The 26,677-nt window shown below is 36.4% G+C and overlaps 1 protein-coding gene across 1 annotated transcript in view; it reads left to right on the forward strand.

Moving 5' to 3' along the window:
- Positions 1-26,523, forward strand: part of commd10 (COMM domain containing 10) — a 61,754-nt gene extending 35,231 nt beyond the window's left edge. Inside the window, exons 6-7 of the mRNA XM_028458694.1 lie at positions 24,699-24,758; positions 26,082-26,523. Of these exons, the coding sequence (XP_028314495.1) occupies positions 24,699-24,758; positions 26,082-26,120 (99 nt within the window). The 3' untranslated portion in view covers positions 26,121-26,523. The remainder of the gene's footprint in view (positions 1-24,698; positions 24,759-26,081) is intronic.
- Positions 26,524-26,677: the final 154 nt, after the last annotated feature.

Raw genomic sequence — 26,677 nt, forward strand, 5'->3', positions numbered from 1 at the left:
CATGACAACAAAAATACCCAAAATGATAGAAAAATAAACAAAATATAGCAAAATGATAACAAAAATAGACAGAAATTACTCAGTTAAAAACAATATAACAGCAAAAATCATAAAAATTACTCACAAAACACTCAAGACAACAACATAATTACACAAAATTACAACACACATTAGGATATCATGACTACACAAAATGAGTCCCAAAACAACATCAAACATACACAAAATGAGAAAAAATATGCAAAACATAGAAAGCTGCAAAATAACTTAATAAATGCACACAATGACAACGATTTTTTTTACCAAAAAACACATGATGACAAAAACAGACAAAAAAAAACTTTGTTCTTTCCTGTAATAACGCTCAGATTGGTCATTATTCTAAATTCTGACATGAACGTTGGTAATGTGGTCTGCGGATCAAACAATCACAGTTTTGTGGTAAAAGTGTTGTGTTGCAGTTGTAACGTCTATAAACTGTACCAATGTCTGTTGGTAGAGCGTACAAAGATATTTCTCATTCTCATTTGACTTTTCAACATGTGACCTTTGGGTTTTGGTTAAAATGAAATTTTTTTGAAGAGCTATTATGTGAAATCTTTCTCTCTATAAGGTTAATTTTGCTCCCTGGAGCTTCAGTTGTGAGGGTTTATTCTGCATAGCTTTGTGTAGAGAATAAAGCACAGCTCATTAGCCTGGAGCGTATTGTTCAACCCAAGGAGCTCATGGTCAATGTTGGCTCAGACGCTGGATTTGGAAATGACCCAGCAACCTTTTTTTGTATAATCAGAATCATCACCCCCACCCCCCCTTCAAAGTGGAGTAACAGAGTCAAAACTGTCAATGCATGAAAAACATTTGGGCTATGTCGGTTTATTATTATTCTTTCTTTTCCGTACGTTCGTTGGTTTTTTCCTCCCTGCCTTCCATCCATCTTTCCTGCCGTCCATCCATCCTTCCATCCATCCTTCCTTCCTTCCTTCCTTCCATCCATCCATCCATCCATCCATCCATCCATCCATCCATCTATTAAGGGCTGCACGCCCAAAGTACAAAGACATGTCACAATTGCTTTTCTGCAATTTTGTATATTTTTTGGAGTTATTTAGTATCTTTTAGCTCCTTTTGTGAATATATATTGTACACATGTATTTTTCTTGTCCTCTTGTGTATATTTTTGTTGTTATCTTGCATACATTTTTGTTCTTTTGTGTATTGTTCTGTTATTTGGTATGTTTTTGTATTAATTCGTTTCTGTTTGTATAGGGGTCTATAGGACGAAGGAGGGACTTTTATACAATGATGTATATGAATGACCACCAGCAGTACACCATAGTAAAAGACTAGTTAAGTAGTTAAGTAAACTCCGGATATCAGCTTTAAAGCTCACATCACAACACAAAATGTCCTCAGAACACACAAATGCAAACCCCACAACATGAAAGCAGTCTGGTAAAAATCCATGAAGAAGAGTGAGGAAAGGATTAGGCACTGAAACCAACGTTATCCTCGCTCTTCTTTGTGGATTTTTACCGGACTGCTTTCGTGTTGTGTTGTGGGGTTTGTATTTGTGTGCGCTTTGTTTTTGTGTTGCAGTGTGGCGTTTGTGTTGTGTTGTGAGTGTTTGTGTTGTGAGTGTTTGTGTTGTGTTGTGAGCTGTAGTTTTGTGAGTGTTTGTGTTGTGAGTGTTTGTGTTGTGAGTGTTTGTGTTGTGTTGTGAGCTGTAGTTTTGTGAGTGTTTGTGTTGTGAGTGTTCATGTTGTGTTGTGAGCTGTAGTTTTGTGAGTGTTTGTGTTGTGTTGTGAGCTGTAGTTTTGTGAGCATTTGTGTTGTGTTGTGGCGTTTGTATTTGTGTGCGCTTTGTTTTTGTGTGGCGTTGTGGCATTTTTCTTGTGTTGTGAGCGTTCGTGTTGTGTTGTGAGTGTTGTTTTCATCAACGATCATGAGGAAATATTTTTTTCATGATGGTAACGAGACGGTGAAAGGCTAAACATGGCTCTTTTTTGACTAAAACATGACGATATACATGGTTGAGTTTTTGTTGACGTGACGAGACTGAACAAAAACGTCAGTGATCGACCTGCGAGACATTCAAAATGCACGACATTTCCTCCTGCCGTGCAGCTAACCTGTCTGTCAAAAGCTAAAAAATATATATCAGCAATACCTTGTTCGGTCACGCCCACCACTGCGGTCACTAGTCACACATACGGTCGATTGAGTTTATTAAGTCATTGATGTACCATGATGGCAGCTTCAACAAAGGGGCTTGGGGATCACAAACGACTGATCCACGTGTAACCGTTCCTGTTCAGCAGCCTGATGATGGTCAAAAAGCAAAGCAAAAAACTCTCACCTCCATGGCGGCAGTAATGAAGTCTATGGCGTTGCCTTTGTAATATATAACATATTGAGGAATAAAGAAAGCTTTGAATCAATGCAGTGATTGACAAAGATTGACTGGAAAACTAAAACTACACGTTTAAAATAGGTGATAGCACATTTCATCTTCCCATTAAGTGAGACCATCTTCTTCCCGCCGTATGTCTCCTACTGGTTTTTGCCTGCTTCTCAGACAGTGAAATAGAGAGTGTTAATTTCCCCTGCTTCTCTCTGTATGTTAATGAAGCACTAATCTGTTCCTGAGCGAGTGCCTTAATGAGGCCGAGGTGCCCCCCCGCTCAGCCGGCTAGCTCCTGTTAAGCTACCATTATGGAAATACCTCAGCACTGCGTAGTGTCCTGGGACCAGAATCAAATTTATGCCTTATTTCCCCTTTTAAGGCTTTCTTCTCACTCCTTAACAAGGCTAGCTGTTCCTCTGAGGGACTGAGCAGTACATAAACAAACATGTTAATGACGAGCACGGGGAGAGGCTTCACACACTTTGAGCTCTGTTACTTTTCAGATGTGGATTGTTAGTTTGGCTAAATAGGCCACATAGGAAGAATGGTTGGAGATTCAGTGCAGAATGTAGGGCCAGAAAACCTTCTATGTTTCAGATACTGACACTATTCGTAATTACCATTATATAGTGCAGGGGTTTCAAACTCATTTTAGTTCAGGCGCCGAATATCGACCAGTTTCATCAGGTTTTAGGTGGGAAAAAGAACAATTTTAATAGCAATTGTGCCCTGAATTTTATTATCAGTTCCTGCCCGGTTCTTCACTTCAAAAATTATTGATTTTATAACCAATCTTTGTGTGATTTAGAGGAACTTTGTGGAATTGTTAGTGAGAAATTGCAAGATTTGTGGAAAAATGTACAGTTCTTTCCACAATTTGCCATTAAAAATCAAGAAAAACTGCAAGACCCTCAAAATATTGTGGAGTTTTTATTAAATTGGTGAATGTCAGATATCTATAACTGGATTATTTGGTAATTTACAGAATAATTCATGTTTTCTCCAACTTTTTGGCTTAAGTACCCCCTTTCTCCTAATTTGGAATCCAAGTACCCTGCTCACTATACTGTAAAAAAACAACTATAGAGCATAATGATGGAATAAATTAGGGATAACACAAATGTTAAAGAATCTCATTTTGTAAATAAGTGAAATGAAACATTATTTAGTGCCTCCTGAATGGATTTATTTCTATAGTTTTTTTATCATTTCCAGTCATCTCCCACCTGGAGTAGGACCAAGACTGACCTTTGTCTTTCCAGTTCATTTTCTAATCAAGATCATTTCTGTCATCATTATTATGATTATCATTTTCAACTAAAAATAAACATCATAAAACCATATATTTTAATGCTTTTTAATTTTCTACTTTCTATCAAGTACCATCAAGTACCATCAAGTACCCCCTGTCGTGCCATCGCGTACCCCTAGTGCAGAGATGGGCAACTTTTATTACAGCGGGGCCACAAAAATGTGTTTGTGTGATTGGAGGGCCACATTATCGACTGAGTATAGAACAGGAAATTACATATAGTTTCTATAGTCAGTTTGTGTTTTTCTCTCATTCTGTGTATGTTTGTTGTTGTCTTGCTCCTTGTGAGGCATTTTGTGCATTTCTGTTTTCCTTTTGTGTATTTTTCCTGGAAAATATATGTTTTTTGGCGTCTTATTGTGTATTTGTGTGTCATTTTGTAATTTTTGTGTATTTTTTTTGCTGTTAAGCTTGTTTCTTATTACTTATGTTGTCATTTTCTGTAATTTTGTGTATTATTTTTGTTCATTTTTGAAGTAGGTTTGTGTGTTTTTGGAGTATTTTTTGTGTTTTTCTCTCGTCCTTTACTTGATTTTCCTTCAATCTTGTAATTTTTTGTATTTTTTAATGTATTCTTGCTTTGGTTTTGTGTATTTTTTCGTCATTTTGTACATTTACTTTGGGGGCCGCATAAAATTAGATTGAGGGCCGCCAGTAGCCTATGTCTGCCCTAGGGGTACACTTCTCTAAAGGGCCAGATTTGGCCCCCTGGCCTTGAGTTTGACACATATGATATACAGTAGGGTCTATTTTGTGTGTCACATATATCACTTAGTCGCTGACAGAGTTGAATATATGTGATGACAAAATTTATTAATGTGCATTATCAAAAATAATTTTCTACCCTATCAATGCATCCCATTGACGGTGTCACTTTGGCTGATCCGCGGCGCCTGCTGATGATGATGATGATACCACTTGGCTGCGTTTAGACATACACCCTAACCAGATTAAAACGTTGGAACAGACGCCGCTCCGAGCTGAAGCGCGTTTCAAAGACTTTTATCAAAGGATATTACAGCTTTATTCATTTCGCATGTATCTAGGCCAGCTGCCACTCCCACAGACCACGAATGCAGCGCTGCCGTAGTGGGTGACTATGAAATGGATTAAACCACTGCTTCATAATCAAAATGAAATTTCTCTTCATTTCGCTTTCTCTCTTTCTCTCAATTTATTCGTCCCCCTCCTGATCCTTTCATCATTTTCTTCTTCTTCAATCTTTATCTCTGGGTTCTCCTGCTAACATACGTATGTGTGATATATTTTAATAGCCGTGCATGGCACTTTGAGTCACTAAACGCTGAAAAACGGGAGCCGGGTGCTGACAGGCTCTTCTAAACATATCTCCCGTACCTTTCTCAGACACAACGCAGCACTGACAGTGATAGAATGCATATGCAAACTCGGCTTTCAGACAACTTTTCTCACTCTGAGAACTTTGGATTCACATTTATATTTATAGGCTCCACAGAAGCAAAGTGTTATAAATGAGTGGCGTGCTTCGCTTAAACTGAGCAAGTCTCTTTGAAGAAACAACCGAGACTGAAGTCGGTGCAGTATAAACGAGTGAGAGGTTCTGAGGTGGGAGTTTGGTTTACACATTATGACGTGCACTCTTTTGCTCATTTAATACTTAATTGAAACGTTTGGGTCTCACTTAAGTCGATCAAAAAAGCCTCATTCCAGATTTTAATGGCATTTCTTGATTCAACCACTCTCTGGTGACTTTAGTTATGAGTGCTTGAATTCCTCAATTAAATTGTGAGAAAGCTCAGTGGGCTTCATTACACTGGGACTGTGTTACACAGATACTCAGCTCATATTTCAAAGACAGCTAAACTTAAACACTGTTACACCGGGATTCCACTGGATGCGGAACGGCTACTATCTACTACAAACTCAATGAGTATATACTGTCTACTATATACTATAAGTATTATTAGGATGATGAGCGTTCCCACTGAAGTTTCCCGAGATGCATTTGGAACCTACAGTGACAAAAACCTTGTTCACACTGGGGCTAAATATCTCTGTTGATTCTCCACCTTTACTTTGAAAGTTCTGAAAACATTTTAAGTGAGAAAGTGACCAAGTAGAATATCAGCATGTGCTCATTTGATCCATAAAACTCACAGAGACACATTTCACGCCGATATTTCGGAGAGTTTCACAGACCCTCCATTGTGCTACTGACAAAACTTCTGGTTAACTTCAAAACAAGAGCCCTATCTACAAAAGTGTTAAAAAAATAACTATTGGAAGACAAGACGAGATGCTTTTCTTTTGAAAAGGGGATGTTTGATTTTTAGTTTGAAGTCGGTCCCAGGACAATTTTACTTTCTACTCGCAATGCATCATGGGGCAGTTGAGTCTGACTAGTGTGCCCACCGTGCACACTAGTCCCCATATAGTATACATCCAGGTATTTCTTGGTTACTTAATATTTTCTTACTCTCTAATGTGAACACACTACATAATCATTTTGACGTCAAACTTACAACATGGCCACTGTCAACACTCAGAAGAAGACGAAAAAGAAGAAAACAACACTGCGGTCAGAAAGAAATGGAGCAGCGCCAAATCTTTGCGGTCCAGATGTTTATAATCATCCATCTTTGTCTGTCCTTGTGCCATTTTTATTTACTGCACGTGCTCGTTCCGGCACACGCAGGACGTGTGCCGGAACGAGCAGGAATTAAATGTCACGTCCTGTTTTTGGTCCCACGTCCTATATTTGGTCTGGCTTTGCTTTCTCACATCATAAAAACAGCACCAGGCTTCACTTGAGGCAAATCGAGACCCACACTTTACAGCGAACCGGATTTAGTTTGTTTGGTTCGCACCAGACTTAAGGAGCTTTTAGGGCTATATATTTTTGTTATGATATGAATTTTTAATATACCGCCGTACCGGTGTATTTGCGCCGCGTTTCGGACCGGACCATTTTCAACATTGCACTTCTAAATAGGAAGGTAAACAGTAGCGCTCTGGAGCTGCAAACAAACCTTATTCACCATAAGAAACCACCACACCACTGAGTATGCAGCATTTAAAGCTAGAAATCAAGCTAATGCTAAAGCTAAGCTAGCGTGGCTGTTGCAAACTTGTATTACTACTAGTGTGGAATTATTGTACAATATTCACTCATCACGACAGTAAAATAGACCATCCTAAATTAATCTACTGCTGTAATTCATCTCTCAACCAGTAGAAAATACTGTGAAACCGTTAAAATTTTTAAAAATACAGTGATATATATTTTTGGTCATACTGCCCAGCCCTTCCGAGCTTTCACACCACCACAAACGGACCAAATTCTCCAAGAAAAATCAGCCTGGTGTGGATTAAAAAGGTATATGTGAAAGCACCCTCAGTTTCCTTTCCCACACCATGGATCAGATTCAGTTTAAACCGTCTTAGATTGTTGTTTTTAAAATGTATTTGTTGTTGTTGTGAGCACGGTAAATTATTTCACAGTGTGTGGCACATTTTGTTTTAAAACAGAATGTGTAGCAACAAAAAGTACGGAAAAAGTATTATATATGGATGCGGTTTGGGATGTTTTTGACAGGAAAGATTCTCTTGTTCTCACCGAAAAGGGAGAAAGTGCCCCAGATTCACTCATTAAAAATGCAACAACTGTTTTGTACTTGGCCTGGTGCTCATCAGATTCTTTTTTTTGCTGCAATGGGCTCAACTCGGAGATCTTCTGGATGGAAATTCAAGAAATCCGTCTCATACTTAATCGTTATCAACTAGCGAAAGATCAGAGCAGTTATATTATTGTTTTATCTTATAATTTTGAAATAATGTGAATGATGAATAAACCTGATGAATGGAAATGCAACAAAACATGTATTAGTGGATTCCTATGTTGATGGATAATATGGTCCATGGGCCAGTCGTTGAATATCTGGATCTCAGGTTCTGTTTTTAATAAAAACTGACAAAAGCAGAGAGGGAGCGTTATAAGAGTAATCAGATCTAAATTTCTTCCAGAATAGGAAAGGACATATTCCTTTGTGATAGGGTATAAAATAACAACACTTCATTAAAAACAGAAGTTTAGAGAACGAAGATGAAGTGAACCCACAACCACAAGCATTCTGTGCAGTGCTTTTAACTCCTTCAAACTTTGTCGCGTGAGTCCGTTTCGTTTTGGTGCAGCAGCTCAGCAGGACGTCAGCAAGATGGACGCAGCAGTCCCAGTCAAAACTGATTATGTTGCTAAGCCACCTTCAGCAGTCCATGTTCACTGTCCCTGCAAGTTTTTAGCCAGAGACTTCCTAAAGTGTGTTACTTTAGAGTTTTGCTAAGTTTTGAGGTATGTTTAGCGTATGCAGAGGTAGCTTAACACATACTGAGAGGATGATCTTTTCCAGCTTGTAAATGTTGTCGTAAACACAAAAAATCAACTTGTCTTGTATATTTATAGAGTAACTAAAAACCAAAACCACTTTGTTCTGTTGAATACATGTATTTGGATATTAAGAAGCACTGTTGATTGATCGTGGTCCAACTGTCAACATTTTAGTCAAAGTATTAATGTTAATGTTAATTATTTTGTAATAAATGACAGTTCTTGTTTTAAATATTTTTTAAATTTTCTTCTACTTTTCTTCTACTTACTCTTACTCTTACTCTTTTCTTTTTTTTACTCTCACTGATTTATTTTATTTATATATATATATTGCTATATTAAGCCCCAGTTTTGCCCATAACCATGTGTACAGTAGGGCTTTATAGAACTTCCGGTGAAACAGCAGAAGCAGCGAGCAGAGGGAGGTTTATTCTCACTCAAACATTCATTAATCATTTTGTGTTTTTTAAACAAAGCCAAGCTGTTTGCCAACGTTATAAGTAAATATTAATACAAGTTTAGATCCAAGTTCCATCGACGTGCAAATTTACTTTCCCCGACCGTTCCTGCAGCACCGTTTTAGCACTGAACGCGTTTGCAGACGTTTGCTGTCATTTAGATGGAAGGAACATTTCTGCAGATTATTGGTTTGTTCTTTGGAGCACTAGTGCAGATTGCTGATACAAAAACAACAACTATTGCCTTCAACTTTAAAGTGTATTTGCTTTTCTATTAAGCTTCACAACTGTTTGTTTGTAAAGGCGGAGATTGAACACACGTAAAAGGGGTCAAATACTGAGTGAGGAGGAGTGAGAACAAAGTGAAGACCTTAAACCTACTTTTAAAAGTGCTTGAGAAGAAAAACTAATCCTGCACAACTTTAAAAAATAAAAGTGTGAAGCACAAAAAAAAACAGTTTGCTGCGATTCATTTATTATGCATGTACTTTCCTGCCTTTCAGAAACAATCCACAATCACATTATTATACTTATTCAGTTACGATGCTAGTGTCCTTAATTCATTTCAGAACATTTGGTTCTCTTTTTAACCTTGTCTGCACATGCTGTCGAAGGTCAACGCAATTTTTTTTCACGACAGCAATACATGTTTTATTATTTCAATGAAAAAATTCCATTTATTTTCTTGTGAAATTGTGACATCATTGTGACATCAACCAGCCCTCCCTAAGGAAGAATAAGAAAAACTTTATTAGACAGGGAAGATGTAAAAAGAGAGGACAGTGTTACACCCTGGTGAGGGGGGAAGGAACAGGGGAGAGGGAGTTAGGGTGGTACAGCATTTAGTTCATACTCTAAATTCTAAACTGATAGAAGTCGCATTTAATGTGTAATATGAACGGCCACACAAGAAAAAAAATCTGATTTCTCCAAGAAATCTGAATTTATTGGTCTCTATTCCTCGTAAAATCCCCCTTTTTGAGTTCTTCATGCCATATTTGATCTGAAATCTTCTTGTAAGACAAATCAATATCTTTAAATGAGAGTTTTTAGGTCTGAGGGCTATGGTATAAGTAATAAAGGTCCTTCACGCATTAATCTGGATAATTAGTTCTATAATTAGAGTGAAACTGTGCAAAAGTGTGAATAAAGATAGGACCTGAAGCAGGGATGCACAATTAATCAAATTTTAATTGTGATCACAGTTTTGGGTGCCATGATTAATTTAACCTGATCATTGGTGATATTTATATAGAAAATGTAAGCTCTGCTGCTATTAATAATTCATAATTAAATAATAGTGTATTTATTCAATTACAGCTTGGTAAATTCTAAATTCTTGGCTAAATTTAAGATTTTCTGTATTTATTGTTTTTCTTATTTAAAGCTTAATTTTGAACTGAAAACTGATCACATATTATTAGTTTAAAAGTAGAGCAATAAAAATACAGATCTAACATGATGAATAATTGTGATCATTAATCGCGATAACAATATTCATCAAAATAATTGGGATCAAAGTAAAAATAGTGTTTTAATGTGAAATGGCTTCATTTTTGCTGCAAAAAAGCTAGAAAAAAATTATAAAAAGTGGAGATAAAATACTGTTTTTTGCGAGGCTGGGTTATTTATTTATGGGTAAACATTATTAAAGATTTAGCATAGATTTTATAGGTTTCAGCTGGTAATACAGTAAGTATTTCCTGATTACTGAAATAACTACAACCACATTTCAAGCGAATGATTGGTTTTTTAAAAGTCAATCTTGGAGGAGGTTGTTTTTTTGTTATTGTGCCATTTGTTCTCAGTTCAGTGATTCACATCTGAAAGAGTTCCTTATATAAAGCTTCTTATCATCATCATCATCAATACGTCTCCTATCTTTGTGCTGTGCTCTGTGACGAGTGGAGATGTGGATGTGGAAGCAGCAGCAGGGTCTGATGGAGGCTTAGTCACGTCCTTTTGTCCCCACACAGCACAGGATGTGGCTGAGTCTGTGTGAGGACGGTGGACGGAGGATGCACACAAACAAACCCTGAATAAGGCACGGACTGTGGCTGCACAGGCAGGACGTGGGTGACCTCATTCACCAATAGCCAAACTATGTGTGCTTCTATTAAATCCACCACAGAGGAGCTCATTTGTTTAGCAGCAGGACGTCCAATGTTTAGCCTCACCTGGGTTCACTCAGAGTGTGATGGACATTTCAGCTGTGTGTGTGGCCCAGTGAGGGTGATGATTGGGAGTTATGTGAGTTATGAAGGGTGTTTGTGTCCTTTGTAAAGAAGTCATTTGTCCTTGTGTTCTCATTTAACCTTGAGACCTAGCAAATTTTATTACAAATATTCATTTATTATCCCCCGCCACAAAATGTGAAGTAGGATATAGGTTTGAGCTCCGTCCGTCTGAGTCCTTGGTTCACTAGTGTGTGAGTAGACCTCACTAGTAAAGCAAAATCTTCTACTAGTAGTAGGGATGTAACGATTCACTCAACTCCCGATACGATTCGATTCACAATACTGGGTTCACAATACGATTCTCTCACGGTTTATTTTACAAAATGGGACTCTAGACAAATAATGACTGAAAAATATTCCTGTACTATTTTAAAGTACAGGAATATTTAACCCTTATTTAAATTCTGGTTCTATAGTAAACAATGCAAAACTGCATAATAGTTATTTTTATTTTTAAAAGTGCAACTGAAAATGTATTTTGTGCCTTAACAATTGGACTTTAAAAAAAAACCAGTCTGCACTGTATTTACGTCAGATATTTGTTTGGACCAGCAGAGGGCGCTGGTACCCCAGTGGTCGGTTGGGATGCAGCTATTCTGTGCAGTGAAGAAGTGATGCTATGCTACCAGACAGAGCTAATAGAAAAACGTGACTTTTACAGATATTCACGTAATATTACAGATATTCTTTCAGTGCTAAAGGGGTAAGGAATCATTTATGAACATGTTTAAGAGTAGAAGGCTGCCAGAAAGAAAGTAGTAGCAGATTCCGCCCGCTGCCTCAGCATTTGGACAAGAAAAGGATAAATATATATCTGCTGTTTAAAAAGTACTGCGATTCAATTTTCAGAAAATCGATATGAACCGTGATACCTATGAATCGATTTTTAACTGCCTTACGATTAATCGTTACATCCCTAACTAGTAGGTCATTTTGTGTTACTTGTGGAATTAAAATATGTTACTCGTAATAACTCAAAGTTTTACTAGTACCAATAGACTACACTTTTTCATTCACTAGTGTTGCTAGTGACACCTTGTTCACTCGTAAACCAAAATGGAGTACATGAACTCCAAATTTGAGTACGAGTAGAACTATTTTAACCAACTGTCCCTAACGTGGGGGGTAGAATGATTGTTTTTCTGATGAGAACGGACGTGCACGTAGCTGGTAACTGTGCATGTTTAGCGTGTGTTTGTCAGGTTTGAAGAGTCGCCAGACGCTAACCGAGCAAATCTCTGACAGATCTGGGCTGACTCTGATGGGGATAGAAAGCCTCATCCTCATCATCATCATCATCATCACAACCAGTACACACACAAGTAGCATGAAGTCAATCATAAATTCACTTGGATCTGACGTCACCTCATGTTAGACTGTAATATAGGCTATACACTGAGGGAGAATTAACTAAAAGAGAGCAAACAAACGAAAGGAAAAATAGAGTTTTTCTACTTTTTCTTTGATTAAACCAGGACACAAAGTTCTAATAACGCTCCTATTGCCTTTTGACATCATTCAAACAATTCTGCATCTTTTAGAAGTCCATACTGTCGTCAATTTATGTTTTTGGAGTCATTTTGTGAATTCCTGTTGTCGCCCTGTGTATATTTATGTCATTAAGTGTATTTTTGTTATATTTTTGTGTGTTTTTCTGTAATTTTATGTGTTTAAGGAGACTGATCTGTCATCATGTTACCCTTTAGGAGTCATTTTGTATATTTGTATCTGTACATAGAAAGCTTCATCATCACATCCCCATACAACCAGTACACACACTGCCAACACACATACACACAAGTAGCATGAAGTCAATCATAAATTCACTTGGATCTGATGTTCCATGCACACTTCATGTTGGAGTGTAATGTAGGCTGTACACTGAGGGAGAATTAACTAAAAGAGAGCAAACAAACTAAAAGATAACTAAAGTTTTTCTACTTTTTCATCCATTAAACAAGGACACAAAGTTCAGTTTCTAAATACGCTTCTAATGCTTTTTGACATCATTGAAACAATTTTAATGAGATTAAAAACTCACAGTTGGAAAAACTCAGCTAATTCAGAATTACACTAGAAGTGAGAGCAAGCATTTTACCAAGCATTCAAACGCCTGACGCAAGGCTACGCCCACAATTTTAACATATTTTCATTCACTTCCATCAGTGAACGTTACACACTGTAGTCGGACGGTAATAACACAAATAAAAATCTAATATTTGGTTTGTAAAGAATAATTTTGAGTAGAAAATACAGAATAGTAAAAAATAAATCACTGAATTATTCAAAATGCTTTTCAATACAAGATGAAATATTAATATGATTCCATAATGGAGTAATTGTGTTGTTTGTGTTACTTTTCTGTTCTTGTTCCTCACACATTTCAGTGACCTGGTAAGTTTTTAAATATGCACAGAAAAGGAAGCAAGCTGAAAAGCAGCTTTTTTTCTTCACAACGGCCATGCTTTTATTTCACTCTAAAATGCTGAAATTGGAGAACTTCTAATTTACACAGAGGACGTATCCCACGTACACTGTGGTTTTCTAGACTTTTACTGTATTAGATAAGCAAACACATCAAAAATCCTTAGAAAATGTACCAAAGGGAAAATATTTTTTCCTCAAGTGCCATCAAAGAGACGACAACTTCCACTCAAAGGGAAATATGTAGAAAAATGTAAAAAAATTAAGCTTTATATATAAATTTTTGGTCAGGTCACTGTTTGATTTCTCTAGTGCTATTGATAATACTAATGTGTGTGTATGTATGTGTGTGTCTATTTTCTGCTTTCATACTTAGAATTTACAAGCTTATAAAAGCTTTAATTCAAACATTACCAACATCGTTCATCTCAGTTTTAAGTCACTTTATTATGAATCAGCATATGCTGCCTTGGGCAAACTAACCTTGGATTTATTCCGTTCCGTCCCGTCGCAGTTTTCCGACCGTCATCAGAGGCTTTTAAGACACGTCAGTGAATTTTGTCGACTAATTTGTCAGAGTCAAATAAAGACACGTCAATCACGGTGATGACATTAACAGAGAGGCTGTCAAACAACAAAGACTTCTTTCTTGTGGATTTGTGAAAAGATATGCGTACAAATTCATGGGATTGTAGACATGATGAAGGGATTGCAGAACATTTTAACAGATTCTGAAGTTGGATTGCTCTGCAGGTTTAGTCGTCAATAAGTTTAATGTATTTATGAAAAAGTACATTGTTAAAACAGTTATGGGATGCACAAAACAGCCAAAAACAAGCCCATGAACCAACTTGGATTTTTTACACTTACGTAATAAGGTTAGATATATAAATAATTATGGATTAAAATGCATGAAAGAACAACAACAATAAAAAATCAAAGAAGCTCCCTACATCACGTTTTCAGTAGCAGTTTTTCACAAAATAAAAGCGATGTTTCTGAAGTTTTGACAAAGTATGATTGCGCTTTGACCGTTTTTCCATTGCAGGTTGTTTTGGAGCCTCGTAACTCCTGTTAAATCTCACTTCCCTGCAGGAAGACGGACTCTCCAAACCTCCTCATAACACTCTGCATTACTTTGTTGTTTCACGTCTAATGTGGCGCCAATAATTTTCAAGTATAATGCTAAGAATTGTCTTGGTTTCCTTTTCTGTCCACACGTATTGCGCCATGTTTTCTCAGAGAGAAGTGGTCATGTGACCAGGTACGTGTTTCCACTTCTGAGCTTTTGCGGCTCATTTCAATATCAAAACATCTGAAAAACCTCTTCATGAAAGCGTAAAAACCTTTTTAGCAATATTTTAGTGTTTTTTTTGTCCCATTACTAGTTTTTATTGAGCTATTTAGATTTAGCGCATTTCCACTTTGTTTTTCCAGACTTTTTCCTTACTATCATTAATCAAAATGTGAAAAATTTGCAATTCTCACCGTCACATCTTCGTGCTGCGTTATCGCTATAAAAACATGATTATGGATTGACTGGTTGAATTTGCTTAAACAACTTTTTTATTTTCCGTGCTCCTGGATTTGACTCACCTGTGACTAGTCTACTGGTTTTTTCCTCGTCAGCTTTCAATAATCACAGGCCTGCCAACCCGTTAGTTCTCCTCTGCGAGTTTGTACAAGTGTAATGGATGTCTGAGTCGCATTTGTCGCCTCAATGAACAATGGTCACTGCTTTTGTTGTTGTTCATTTTGGTTTTCAAGACTATCCTGTTGTGCCTGGGGTGCATGCAGGTGCTCAAAAAAAAAAAAAAACAAGATTGAGAAAGGGTTTTTGTGTGTTTTTGGGGCCCTTTTTTAATAAATACATTTTTATGTAGTTTTATGTATTTTTCGGTCAATTCGGTCGTCATTTTGTGTATTTTGTTGTCGTTCTGTGTTTTCTTTTGTTATTTAGTATATTTTTGTTGTCCTTTTGAGTGTTTTTTTGAGTAATATTTATCATTTCTTGTCATTTTGTGTGTTTTTCTATAAGTTTGTGTGTTTTAGGAGACTGTTCTGTTGTCGTAATATGTTTAAGGCATCATTTTGTGTATTTGTTTTGTGCCACATGTGGTCAGTAGGCCACAGGTTACACACCTCTGCTGTAATCTAACATTCAATGCAAAACCTTTAGTGTAAAACACATTTCCCTAAAGTATCTTGAGTAATACAAAACAACACATATGTAACATTTACCCTAAAATAACAAGTGTGTTTCATGAAGCAACTGTGGCTCCTTGAATATGCAGCTCTGTTTGTGACACGCTTAGCGGTGCATGAAGTTATGTGGGCATGTGTTTTTGCAGCTGCGCAGCTGTCTGTCACTGAAACATGCAGTCAAACAAAAGCAGCTGCTACCTGTCAGAATGTCGTGGTGGTTAATGTCTGAATCAAAGTGTTTTTGCTTGTGTCAGAGCTGCAGGTGTGCTACTTCCTCTTTAATGTCACAGCTTGTTGTTACTCAGACATTACGGGGGAAGTATGAGCTCAGAGAAGTCCAACGTTTAAGCAAAGAAAAAACAAACTTAAACATGGGTTTCACCTTTACATAACACAAATATTCATGAAGCTCATGAAGTTACATTTATTTATGTTAAGTGTTAATTTATTAAGTTGAAACCTTTTAGAGATTGACGATAGTTCATCATTTGCATTGTTTTATCAAGTGATTAAAGTCATTGTGAGTTATTATAAGAGTAGTGTCATCAGCAAATAATATAGTAAGAAAATGTTTGCAAGATGTGGGTAGATCATTTATATATATTAGAAATAATAAAGGGACCAAGATTGAGCCCTGAGGCACCCCATGCAAAATTCTGGAATTTATGGAAGAATAACAATGCACATATCAAAGTTCAGATATCAAAACTGAAATTTAAATGTTAGAAATAAAATAAACTCATATGTACGGTATAAACTAGGGATGTAGCGATTAATCGTAAGGCAGTTAAAAATCGATTCATAGGTATCTTGATTCACATTGATACTGTGAAAATTGAATCGCAGTACTTTTTTTATCTATCCAGAAGTGTTGGCGGCAGGCGGAATCTGCTAATACTTTCTTTCTGGCCGCCTTCTACTTTTAAACATGTTCATAAATGATTCCTTACCCCTTTAGCACCAAAACATATCTGTAATATTACGTGAATATCTGTAAAAGTCACGTTTTTCTATTAGCTCTGTCTGCTAGCGTAGCAACTCTTCTTCACTGCAAGATATCTGCATGCCAACCGGCCACTGGGTTACCAGCGCCCTCTGCTGGTCCAAACAAATATCTGACCTAAATACAGTGAAATGACTGTTTTTTTTTTTTTTTTTTTTAAGTCCAATTGTTAAGGCACAAAATACATTTTCAGTTGCACTTTTAAAAAGAACTATTATGCAGTTTTGCATTGTTTACTATAGAACCAGAATTTTAATTAATAGGCTTCTTCTTCATTTGTTTTATTCCTTTATTTATTTCATTCAAGATTTATTTTTAGTTAAATTGCATTGTTTTGAATAGTTTATCAAGGGATTCTTTTGACAATGAAAAATAAAAGGAAAACTACAGTTTTTTCCCCCAAAAAATGAAAGAATATTTTTCAGTTATCATTTTTCTACAGTCCCATTTTGTAAAATAAATCGTGAGAGAATCGTATCGTGAACCCAGTATCGTGAATCGAATCGTATCGGGAGTTGAGTGAATCGTTACATCCCTAGTATAAACTGTACCTTTATTTCAGTCAAATGTTTTTCTCCTCTACTACTGATGCCAGTGTGTGACACCAAAAACTCTAACAAAATCACATTTCTGCTGTTGTCATGGATTAAAAGTTGTGCCATTAAACGTAAGCCTTGCGTAGCATCCTCTTCAATAGATTACGCCCCACAACACAATATACACAATAGTAGCATCACATTACACTTTCAGCACAAACAAGATAGTTGACTGTTAACCGCTCCTTCCATTGTCCCACCCTAACTCCCCCTCCCCTGTTCTTTCCCCACTCACCAGGGTGTAACACTGCCCTCTTTTTTTGTCTTTCCCTTTGATAGTTTTTCTTACCCTTCTTTAGGGAGTGCTGGTGATGGTCACAATAGTAAATGTATTTATTTCATTGCAATAATAAACATTCATAGTTGTAGTAAACAGATTGCACTTTGACAACATGTGCAGACAAGATAAAAAAAGACGTCCCGTGACGTCGCATCACGCAGACCACTATCAACAATTCAAAACAAACATGACGTCAAGCGATCACTGTCTTCCTCGTTGGGTGAAGAAGAAACAGACGAATTCACAGTAAGAATGAAGTAAAAATACTTTGCATTCTTCTACGGCAGTGGTTCTCAATCTTTTCAGCCCACGAGCCCCAAAATATCTATAAGTGCACAAAGAAAGTGGACAAAATGTGCAGAAAAGGTATTGAAATTTGATGGAGAAGTGGAAGAAATGGGAGTAATATTGCAAAAATGCATTAAAAGAAGCAAAAATATGGCAAGAAAAAGTGATGAAGATAGGTTAAAATTTGGCAAGTTTGGTGTAGTTGCAGAAAAATTGTAAAAATAAGCAAAAATGGGCTCAAATTGTTCAAAAAATATTCTTAGTTTTTTGAAAGCATCTGGCAACCCCCTCCCAACATCTGACCCCAAGGTTGAGAACCCTATTCTAAGGGATTTCTACTCCCACATTGCAGTGCGCAACTCTATCTCCAAAGTCACATGATGACCATTTGTCAAAAAATAACAATATTTGTGTTGGAGTTAAAAACAATCTTGCGAGCGGCAAGTTCTCCTGATTTTCATTAAAGAATAAGTTTGATTGATTGATTAAACGAGGCCTACACTGTGTCTTTATTTGTGTTATATAAAAAATAGAAATGGAACCTGAAAGAAATCAACCATAACATTAAGCAGACATTCCCTAAGAGCCTGTCGACTGCAACAAATAATAACAGCTATCAATGGCAAACCCCAGGAACTGCCAATCACTTCTGCTATTTCTAAGTGACATGAACAACAAATGAATGAAGGGAAGAAACGTCGAAAGCTTTTAAAGTTGTCACATACAACAACAGTGTTGATGCTGATGCGTTCAGGGTCCGACATGTCACTCAGACGCTCTTCCTTCCACCTGAAGATAAACCATGCAGCACATTCAATCATCTCTACTAATGTCCTTTCTGTCTCGTTCACATTCTGACAACCACAGGGAATAACTAACCAGCATGAAAGAGCGACACCAGGGGATACTGTGGGAACATCAACAACAATCAAAAAAAAACCATGGCACGTGTGCGCACGTGTTAAATTAAATACATACACATCCTGTGACATCATGTTCAAAAGGTTCCGTCTCTCTGTTCATTTCCCTCCAAATAAATTTCTTGACGAATTGTTGTTTTGATCTGTGAAAATGAATTTACCTTTGCATTAAGCTTGTTACATGTGTCACATCAGTGAACTGTTCATCCACAGCTCAGCCGTGGACTTTTAACAGCTTAACTTTCAGTTTTGCAAACTCCCTTTGCTTTCCCATAAGAAAGCTTCAATGACTAAAGGAATATGTCACATTTTGGGGTTAAATATAGGTTGATTTCACGTGATGTCACATTGCTGCATCGCGAGAGCACGAGATTCAGATGGAGGGCAGGAAGTGAAGTAGCTTGAGAATGTGCCGTCTGAAATGATCAAAATGCCCATGCTTTCTCCCAAAGGTGAGAAATGTAAAAAGTTCACAGAACAACGTTGTAAAAAGTGGATTTTAAACCTACGTCTGTGGGCGGGAGGAGCAGAGTCTGCTGATGCCCGTGTCTGTAGTGACCACTTTGTCAGAAGTAGGGTTGAGTATTGGTAAGGATGTTCAAGATACTTGGGTCACGATACGATATTATCGCAACATATCACAATATTCTACCCAGTTATTATCAAAATTAAACATAGAAATGTAAAACAAGATCATTCAGAGGACAAATTGAGTCAAAACTACAGTATTTGCTTCAAAGCATCCAATTTGTTATTATTATTTTTATTATTATTATTATCATCATAAAATAAAGTGCAACAAGTTTCTTTTCATCTGAAACTATACTGTGTAGAAGTCTCAAAGTAACCATGACAACATAATGACGTCATTGTAACGACTGTAAGTGAGAACATTAAGGATAAATCACCCTGAGTTACTGATAATGCACAAAAATAAGAAAAAAAATATAATTTATTCTATTGTGTCAGTTTAAACATTGATCTGAACAGATTATATAAAAAATAAAATCTCTGTGCATACATAAATATTGCAGGTATTACACACCATCATAAAATCAAGTGCATCAAGTAACAATTGCAACACATTGAAAGCATTGTAATCACTGAAAAATTGCACAAATACACAAAAATATTGATTAAATATGAAAAATAATAAAAAAGAAAAAAAAAAAAAAATCGATTGAAAATCGGCTTCCAAAAAAAATTGATTTTTTTTCACACTACTAGTCAGAGGTATGTTAGCGAGCTAACTTTGTTTTTGTGGCTGTGTTCATAAAGCATTGGGTTGTCGTTAAATGCTCATTTACTAATTAATGTTTATTAAGTTACTCCTAATCTAATATGGACTTCATTGGGACTCTTTAAACTGCCCTGCCCCCTGCTCCTTCTTTCTTTCTTTCACCCCTGCTGCACACTGTGCACATAAAGCTGAACACCCTAATGCTATTTCACTATATGTCATAAAGTACTATTCAGTAGTATATATATATATATGTGACAAACTTACCTCTTGTATCCTTGACTGTCAGGCTAACGTCGTCGTTAAGAGGTTTTGCATGTTTGTTTACATTATAGCCGTTACTGCTAGCTGCTAGCATTTTAACACATAAAATAATATAAGAACAAACACTCATCCTGGCAAAGACCAAATGATAACCATCGTGGAGCCGTTTGGTACCGAGGTTGTGGACCCACCCGCTCACAAAAAAGTAATATTTTGGTGCAGTAGGATGTCTGTGATACCAACAGCCTCGATGGTCCACAAATCTGTAGATTCTGTCGAAAACTCGGGTCACGCTCAACACATTTGCTAATTAATTGTTTGTATATTTGTCTTGAAACTGTATCTAAATCAGTACAATATGGACTGTCTGCATCGGTTTCCTCCATAGGCGTATTCTCCATTTTTACTTCCTGCCCTCCATCTTCGTTATCATAGTCACGTGACTGAATCCCAGCTTTACAATCACAAAGAATGAAGTGAAAGAAAATACACATGTATTTTTATTTGTTACAGACTCCACACATGAAGATAAAAAATCAGACTGAACAGTTTAATCGTACTGTGTCTACTCTGTTAATCTAAACACACACTAGTAGTATAGTAAACAGTTAAAGTTTTCTGCGCGGTAGTGCGTGAGTAGAGCTTACTAGTAAAGCAAAATCCTCTACTAGTAGATCATTTCATGTTACTACTAGTACTAGTAAAGCTTAGATTTTTTACTAGTAATGTATTTTATGTCTAGTTTTAGTCTTAATCATCATGTAATTTAATTATTTCATAGGTGTTTTGGTCGTAAACCGTTCCTCATTCCTCATCAGGATACAATGGCCAGTTTTTAACCTTTCATTTACTGTATTATTTGTTAATTAATTAAATAGTGTTGTAAACCATCCTCATTTCTCTGTCTGTCATGCTAACCTTGCGGCGTCCAATCTTTTGTAGCAAAACTCGAGGCAGTGTCACAGTTCTCCATGTTGGGGGCTGTTGCATGATGACATGAGCTTTTGTCGTAGCTTCCAATTAATTGGTTTGTCATTAATTTACACTGACACATGGCCTTCATCCACCCACCTCATTAGCCAACCAGCCATAGCTCCCAGTTAGCTCCCAGTTCCCCTTGGCTAGCCATGGGCAAATGGCCACATGTGGCCCTCAGTCTAATTTTTACACCCCCCAAAGCAAATCCCCCTTGTAATTCAGGAAACTGGAAGGAATATGAAGCCAAACATAACACTAATGCACAAACGCGCACACACACACACACACACACACACACACACACACACACACACACACACACACACACACACACACACACACACACACACACACACACACACACACACACACAAAAACATGATTAAATAAAATGACAAGAAAAACACACTAATATAATATAAAAAGATAATTTTATAATCACCAGTGCTGGTAATTTAGAGACTATAGGATGAAGCTCACACTAAGGGTGGGGGGTGGGGGGGTAGTTAATGAATTTGTTAAACACTGTACTTGTGATAAATTAGTGGCAGTGAGTCAAAGCGGGTCAGTTTTATGTTTTATGATGCAGTGAGAGGTCACGATATTAATAAAGCATGTGAGACTCGTCGGCTCTGGGGTTTTCCTCTGAACTCTCACAGATAGACAGAACGCTATAAGATGACTATTGTTGTATTTAGCGCTATATAAATACAGTTAAATTGAACATAAAAGAAGGAATAAGTGTAAACACATTCATTCAATTACAATAAACAATAAAAAAATGTGTTTGTGTGATATTTATTCATTCATTTTTCATTATTTCTTCCATGCAAATGTTAAAACTGATGCTGGTGTCAAACAACAAGGACATAAACGTATTTCCTAACCAATACTGCAGCCATGAGACGATATACCTGTCATAATAATAATATATATATATATATAATCATACATAGTTATTATAATAAAATTATCATATATAATAATGTATTACTAATACAATAATTATATATAGTATAATAATAATAATACAGATAAAATAATCAAATAATATGTAATATAATTATAATTATAAAATCATCATAAATAATATAGTTATAATAAAATATTAATATATAACATTTTGTAGTTAAAACTATATATTTAGTATTATTATATCTATATTATTATCATACAATATATATTTATTATATTATATAACTATATATGATTAATTATAACTTCCATTAATACAATAATCTTATATTGTATAATAATAATAATCAAAATAATAATATAGTCATATACTATACTATAATAATATTAATAATAATCATATAATGTTAAAATATTCATATGGATTATAATAATATCATTAGCCTTATTATCAAACCAAATACATAATGAAGTAAATCATGATATTTTAAGTACCGAACTATACTGAGAGCTAATAGTTATTTTTATTAATCAATAATTTGGTGATAGCTTAAGTTTACACACTTGATGAGTTGTGGATGATGCCAGCCTGTGTCAGACAGATGGTTCCAGCATCATCATCATCATCTGCTGATTGATTATGAAGTAGGTTGACAACGTGCTTTAACTTTAAACTAATAAATGGGAATAGAGCTAAAAACGCCTTGAATCAGAACCAGTCACACCTTGTTAGGAGCAAAGATGTTAGCCTTTAGCTTCTCCACCAGTTCAGGTCCAGATGAAGCCCACGTTTGAGAGAAAACCTGGGCCTGGTCTGGACACATCTGGACCAGCTCCAGATGTTGTTGCAAAGACGCTGGTTTCATGTTGTGATAAACGGCCTAATAATGAACACACACACACACACACACACACACACAATAAATAAAAAATACACGATTAAATACAATGATTAACAAAGCATAAAATGACAAGAAAAACACACAAAACAACAACACATTACAGAATAGCTCCAAAGACACACAAACTATACAGAAAATGACCTAAAAAATGCACAAATCAACAACAAAAATGCAGAAAACAACACATGAGAAAAATACACAAACAGTATCACGTGTACTGTAGGATGTTTAGCTTCTCAGCAGAGGTTGATCCACTTTTTGTGTTTTTGGTCTTTGAGTTTCAGGGTTTTCATTCCTGCATAGAGAGCAGTTTAAACTCCTATACATCACAATCTACTCCACGTATTACAGCTATATTCTTGAGAAAGGCTGCTGATAAAGTATCTCGCTATTAGATCTGATGATAAGTTCTTGTCCGGTCTCTGCTGAGGGGATGATAATGATGATGATGATGATGAGGATGATAGTTGTCTACTGACGGCTGTCCCTGGCTGATGGCTTTCCACTGAGGAGGAGGAAAAACGGCAGCTTTCAAAGGAAGAGGAACGTGGTCATTACATCGTCTTGTAGTGCCTAAAGCTGCCGGCGACGATTAAGGACATTTATTAAACATTTATCACAGCAGGGGCCACAAAAATGTGATTAATCTGAACGTTAGATTATAGACTAATCTGAGCAATAACACTGGAAAGAACAAAAGGGTTAAACTAAAAAGAAGACATTAGGAATGCAACTTGTATCACATTCAAAGTTGGAATATTCTCATTATTTTCTTTAAAATATAAACCTTCCTTCATAATGAGCAGGCTGGATCTGGAGTCACATTGAATAATTACAATCTCTTCAGCACTGATCCCACACTGTGAGACACGTGCTCACAGAATGGTGACTGCAAACTGACTTCCTGTGGAAAAATGACTTCATGTGAGAATGGTGACAATAGGCCACTGATTAAAGTCACGTGATTACAAAGAAAAAATCCTCTAAGAACCCTCAGTGAGCCTGCAGCGTTAGAACTACATAGACTGAAGTTTGTCCAACTATCAAGTTAATCAAATAAAGAGAAAACTTTGGCTCCATTGGTTTCATTAATGCATGTCGCAACTTTCCTTTGTATATGTTTAATAAGTGGTTAAAATAACCATAAAAGCTTTACCAGTGGCACAAATGGGAAAAAAGGAGGAACAATTAGTTTAAACTGGCAAATAATGGGCATGACATTGGCAAAAATAAGCATAAAAGAGGTTAAAAGTGACAATAATGGGCCAACATATGTTACATTAGGTGGAAAAGTGGTTGAAAGGTTTTATAAGTGCAGAGAATGCATTGAAAGTGAAAAAAAATGTGCAGAAAAGGCATTGAAATTTGATGGAGAAGCGTCAGAAATGGGAGTAACGTAATAATGTGGGGTCTGATCCCAAGGTTGAGAACCACTGCCTGAGAGGAGAAAAAGCCAAAAGTGACACATATTGTGCAGCTGTTTGTTAATAAATGCATCAGCAAATATAACCCAGAATAGTCTTTCTTGTAAGACTTTATTGGATTAAAAATATCGAGATTTATATGGTATACTGTATCGCCATTTTGAGAACAAACATTGAGACATGAGTTTTGTTTATTATTAAAGCAGTAAACCAATGGAGAGCCTCCAAGGCTTTCTCTCTATTTGTCAGTGGAAGTATTTTAGCCTTGTGTTTATTTTTAGACATTTGGATGGAGGACTTAGAGGATGGTTCGTACAGTCCAGAGATAGAGGCAATAATTAATGAATATGTCTGTAGAACGCACTCGCTGCTGTGAGTCTATGTTCTATGTTTCTAAACTTACGGCTCATTGTAAATTCTCAGGCTGTTTCGCTCTTTTGTTCCTTCTCCTTCTTTGATCGTCTCGTCCTTTTGTTTCCTTCCAGGTTCAACAAAATATGTTTGTGGAGTTTAATCACCAGCAGCTGCGTGACTTCTACAACAAGGTTTGTTGTGTGTTTTCACTGTCGCACATCACACAGTCTTTATACTACATGTTGTTTATTCGTGTGTTTCTCCCCAGGGGCTGATCTTTGCCACCTGTCACCACTTTAAAACACACCATAGTCTATTTTTTACATTTTTGTGTGTGTGTGTGCATTAGTGGTGCAACGGTACACAAAATTCACGGTTCGGTGCGTACCTCGGTACAAAAGTCACGTTTCGCTTCATACATTGGTACAAAAGTCACGTTTTTGGTGCATACTTCGGAACAAAAGTCATGGATCGGTGCGTACCTCAGTACAAAGTCACGCTTAGGTACGTACCTTGGTACAAAAGTCAGGGATCGGTACGTACCTCAGTACAAAAGTCACGTTTTGCTTCTTACTTCGGTACAAAAGTCACGGATTGGTTCCCTTACTCGGTACAAAAAGTCACATTTTGGTACATACCTTGGTAAAAAAGTCACGTTTTTTTTGTACTTTGGTACTAAAGTCACGTTTTTGGTGCGTACTTCGGTACAGAAGTCATGGATTGGTGCGTACTTCAGTACAAAGTCAGGGATCGGTACGTACCTCAGTACAAAAGTCACATTTCGATACATATCTTCGTTAAAAAGTCACGTTTTACTTTTGTACCTCGGTACAAAAAGTCACGTTTCGGTTCATACCTTGGTAAAAAAGTCACGTTTTGCTTCGTACTTTGGTACAAAAGTCAACTTTCGGTGCATACTTTGATACGAATGTCACGGATCGGTGCGTACCTCAGTACAAAATCACCGTTCGGCACAGTTTGATATGTACAAAAGTAATTAATTAAAAACTTTTAAGAACTATAAAATATCCTGTGCTTTTTAGTTAACATTATTCAAATGTAACACCACAGCAGTTTGCTCTTTTTTCCACATTGTACACACATATTCAGAAATATTCTGAAATCAAAAAATAAAATCCTGTCATTACATTTTTAAATGAAAAATAGAAATACAAACACTGTTTTCAAAAGATTTTTACTTAAATAAAATGAAGTGCAATAAACTAAACATGCTTCCTCATATAAATGGAGACAATCATCATCATCATCATTAATTTTCACATTTTTCACCAGAAAAAAGAAATTTGTAATGGTCCGGCTCACAAAAACTGATATAGAACAAAAAAACATACAGTTTAAAATGATATCCTGTGCTCAATAATTTGGTACAGGGTCGTACCGAACTGATCGGCACAAATACACACCAATACACACACCGTTACAGCCTTAGTGGGCGTTGTTGTTTCATTTTTATAATGTCTGCTTTTTTCTCTCCCTCTTATTTTTCATTTTAGATTGAAACAATACAAGGACAGTTGGACTCCCTCACTTGACGCTCCTTCGGTGCTTTTTGTAAAGACACACGCACGCACGCACGCACGCACACACACACACACACACACACACACACACACACACACACACACACACACACACTATCTGTTTTTGCTACCACCTGTTTCAGTTTCATTTTTTGAGTAAAATGTCCTCATCAAAGACAGATGCGCCATTTTTTTACGAGATGCAACAAATCTCAGTCTTCACTCATTATTATCACGAGCTCTTCATTTTCTTTTATATTGATTTATCTTTAAAAAAATTATTATTCCACATTTTAGTTTCAACATAGATTAAACATTAAAGAAATGTGAAGGAAAATGAAGCCAAACTGATTGATTGATTCATGTAACATTGTAAACATTGTCATTGTAATAATAAACTTTTGAGTGCATTCTGCTTTTTGTGCAATAAAGGCTCATTAATTCTCATCCCGACCAACCTGAAATCTGCTGGGCTTTACTGGGAGGAACAACCAACCAGTTTAAAAAACAAAAATAGAATCAGCTACTTTAGAGGCTTCTGTATTTGGCTACAAACTGTAATATATTTT

This window comes from Gouania willdenowi, chromosome 9, assembly GCF_900634775.1.
Source record: "Gouania willdenowi chromosome 9, fGouWil2.1, whole genome shotgun sequence".
Lineage (NCBI taxonomy): Eukaryota > Metazoa > Chordata > Actinopteri > Blenniiformes > Gobiesocidae > Gouania > Gouania willdenowi.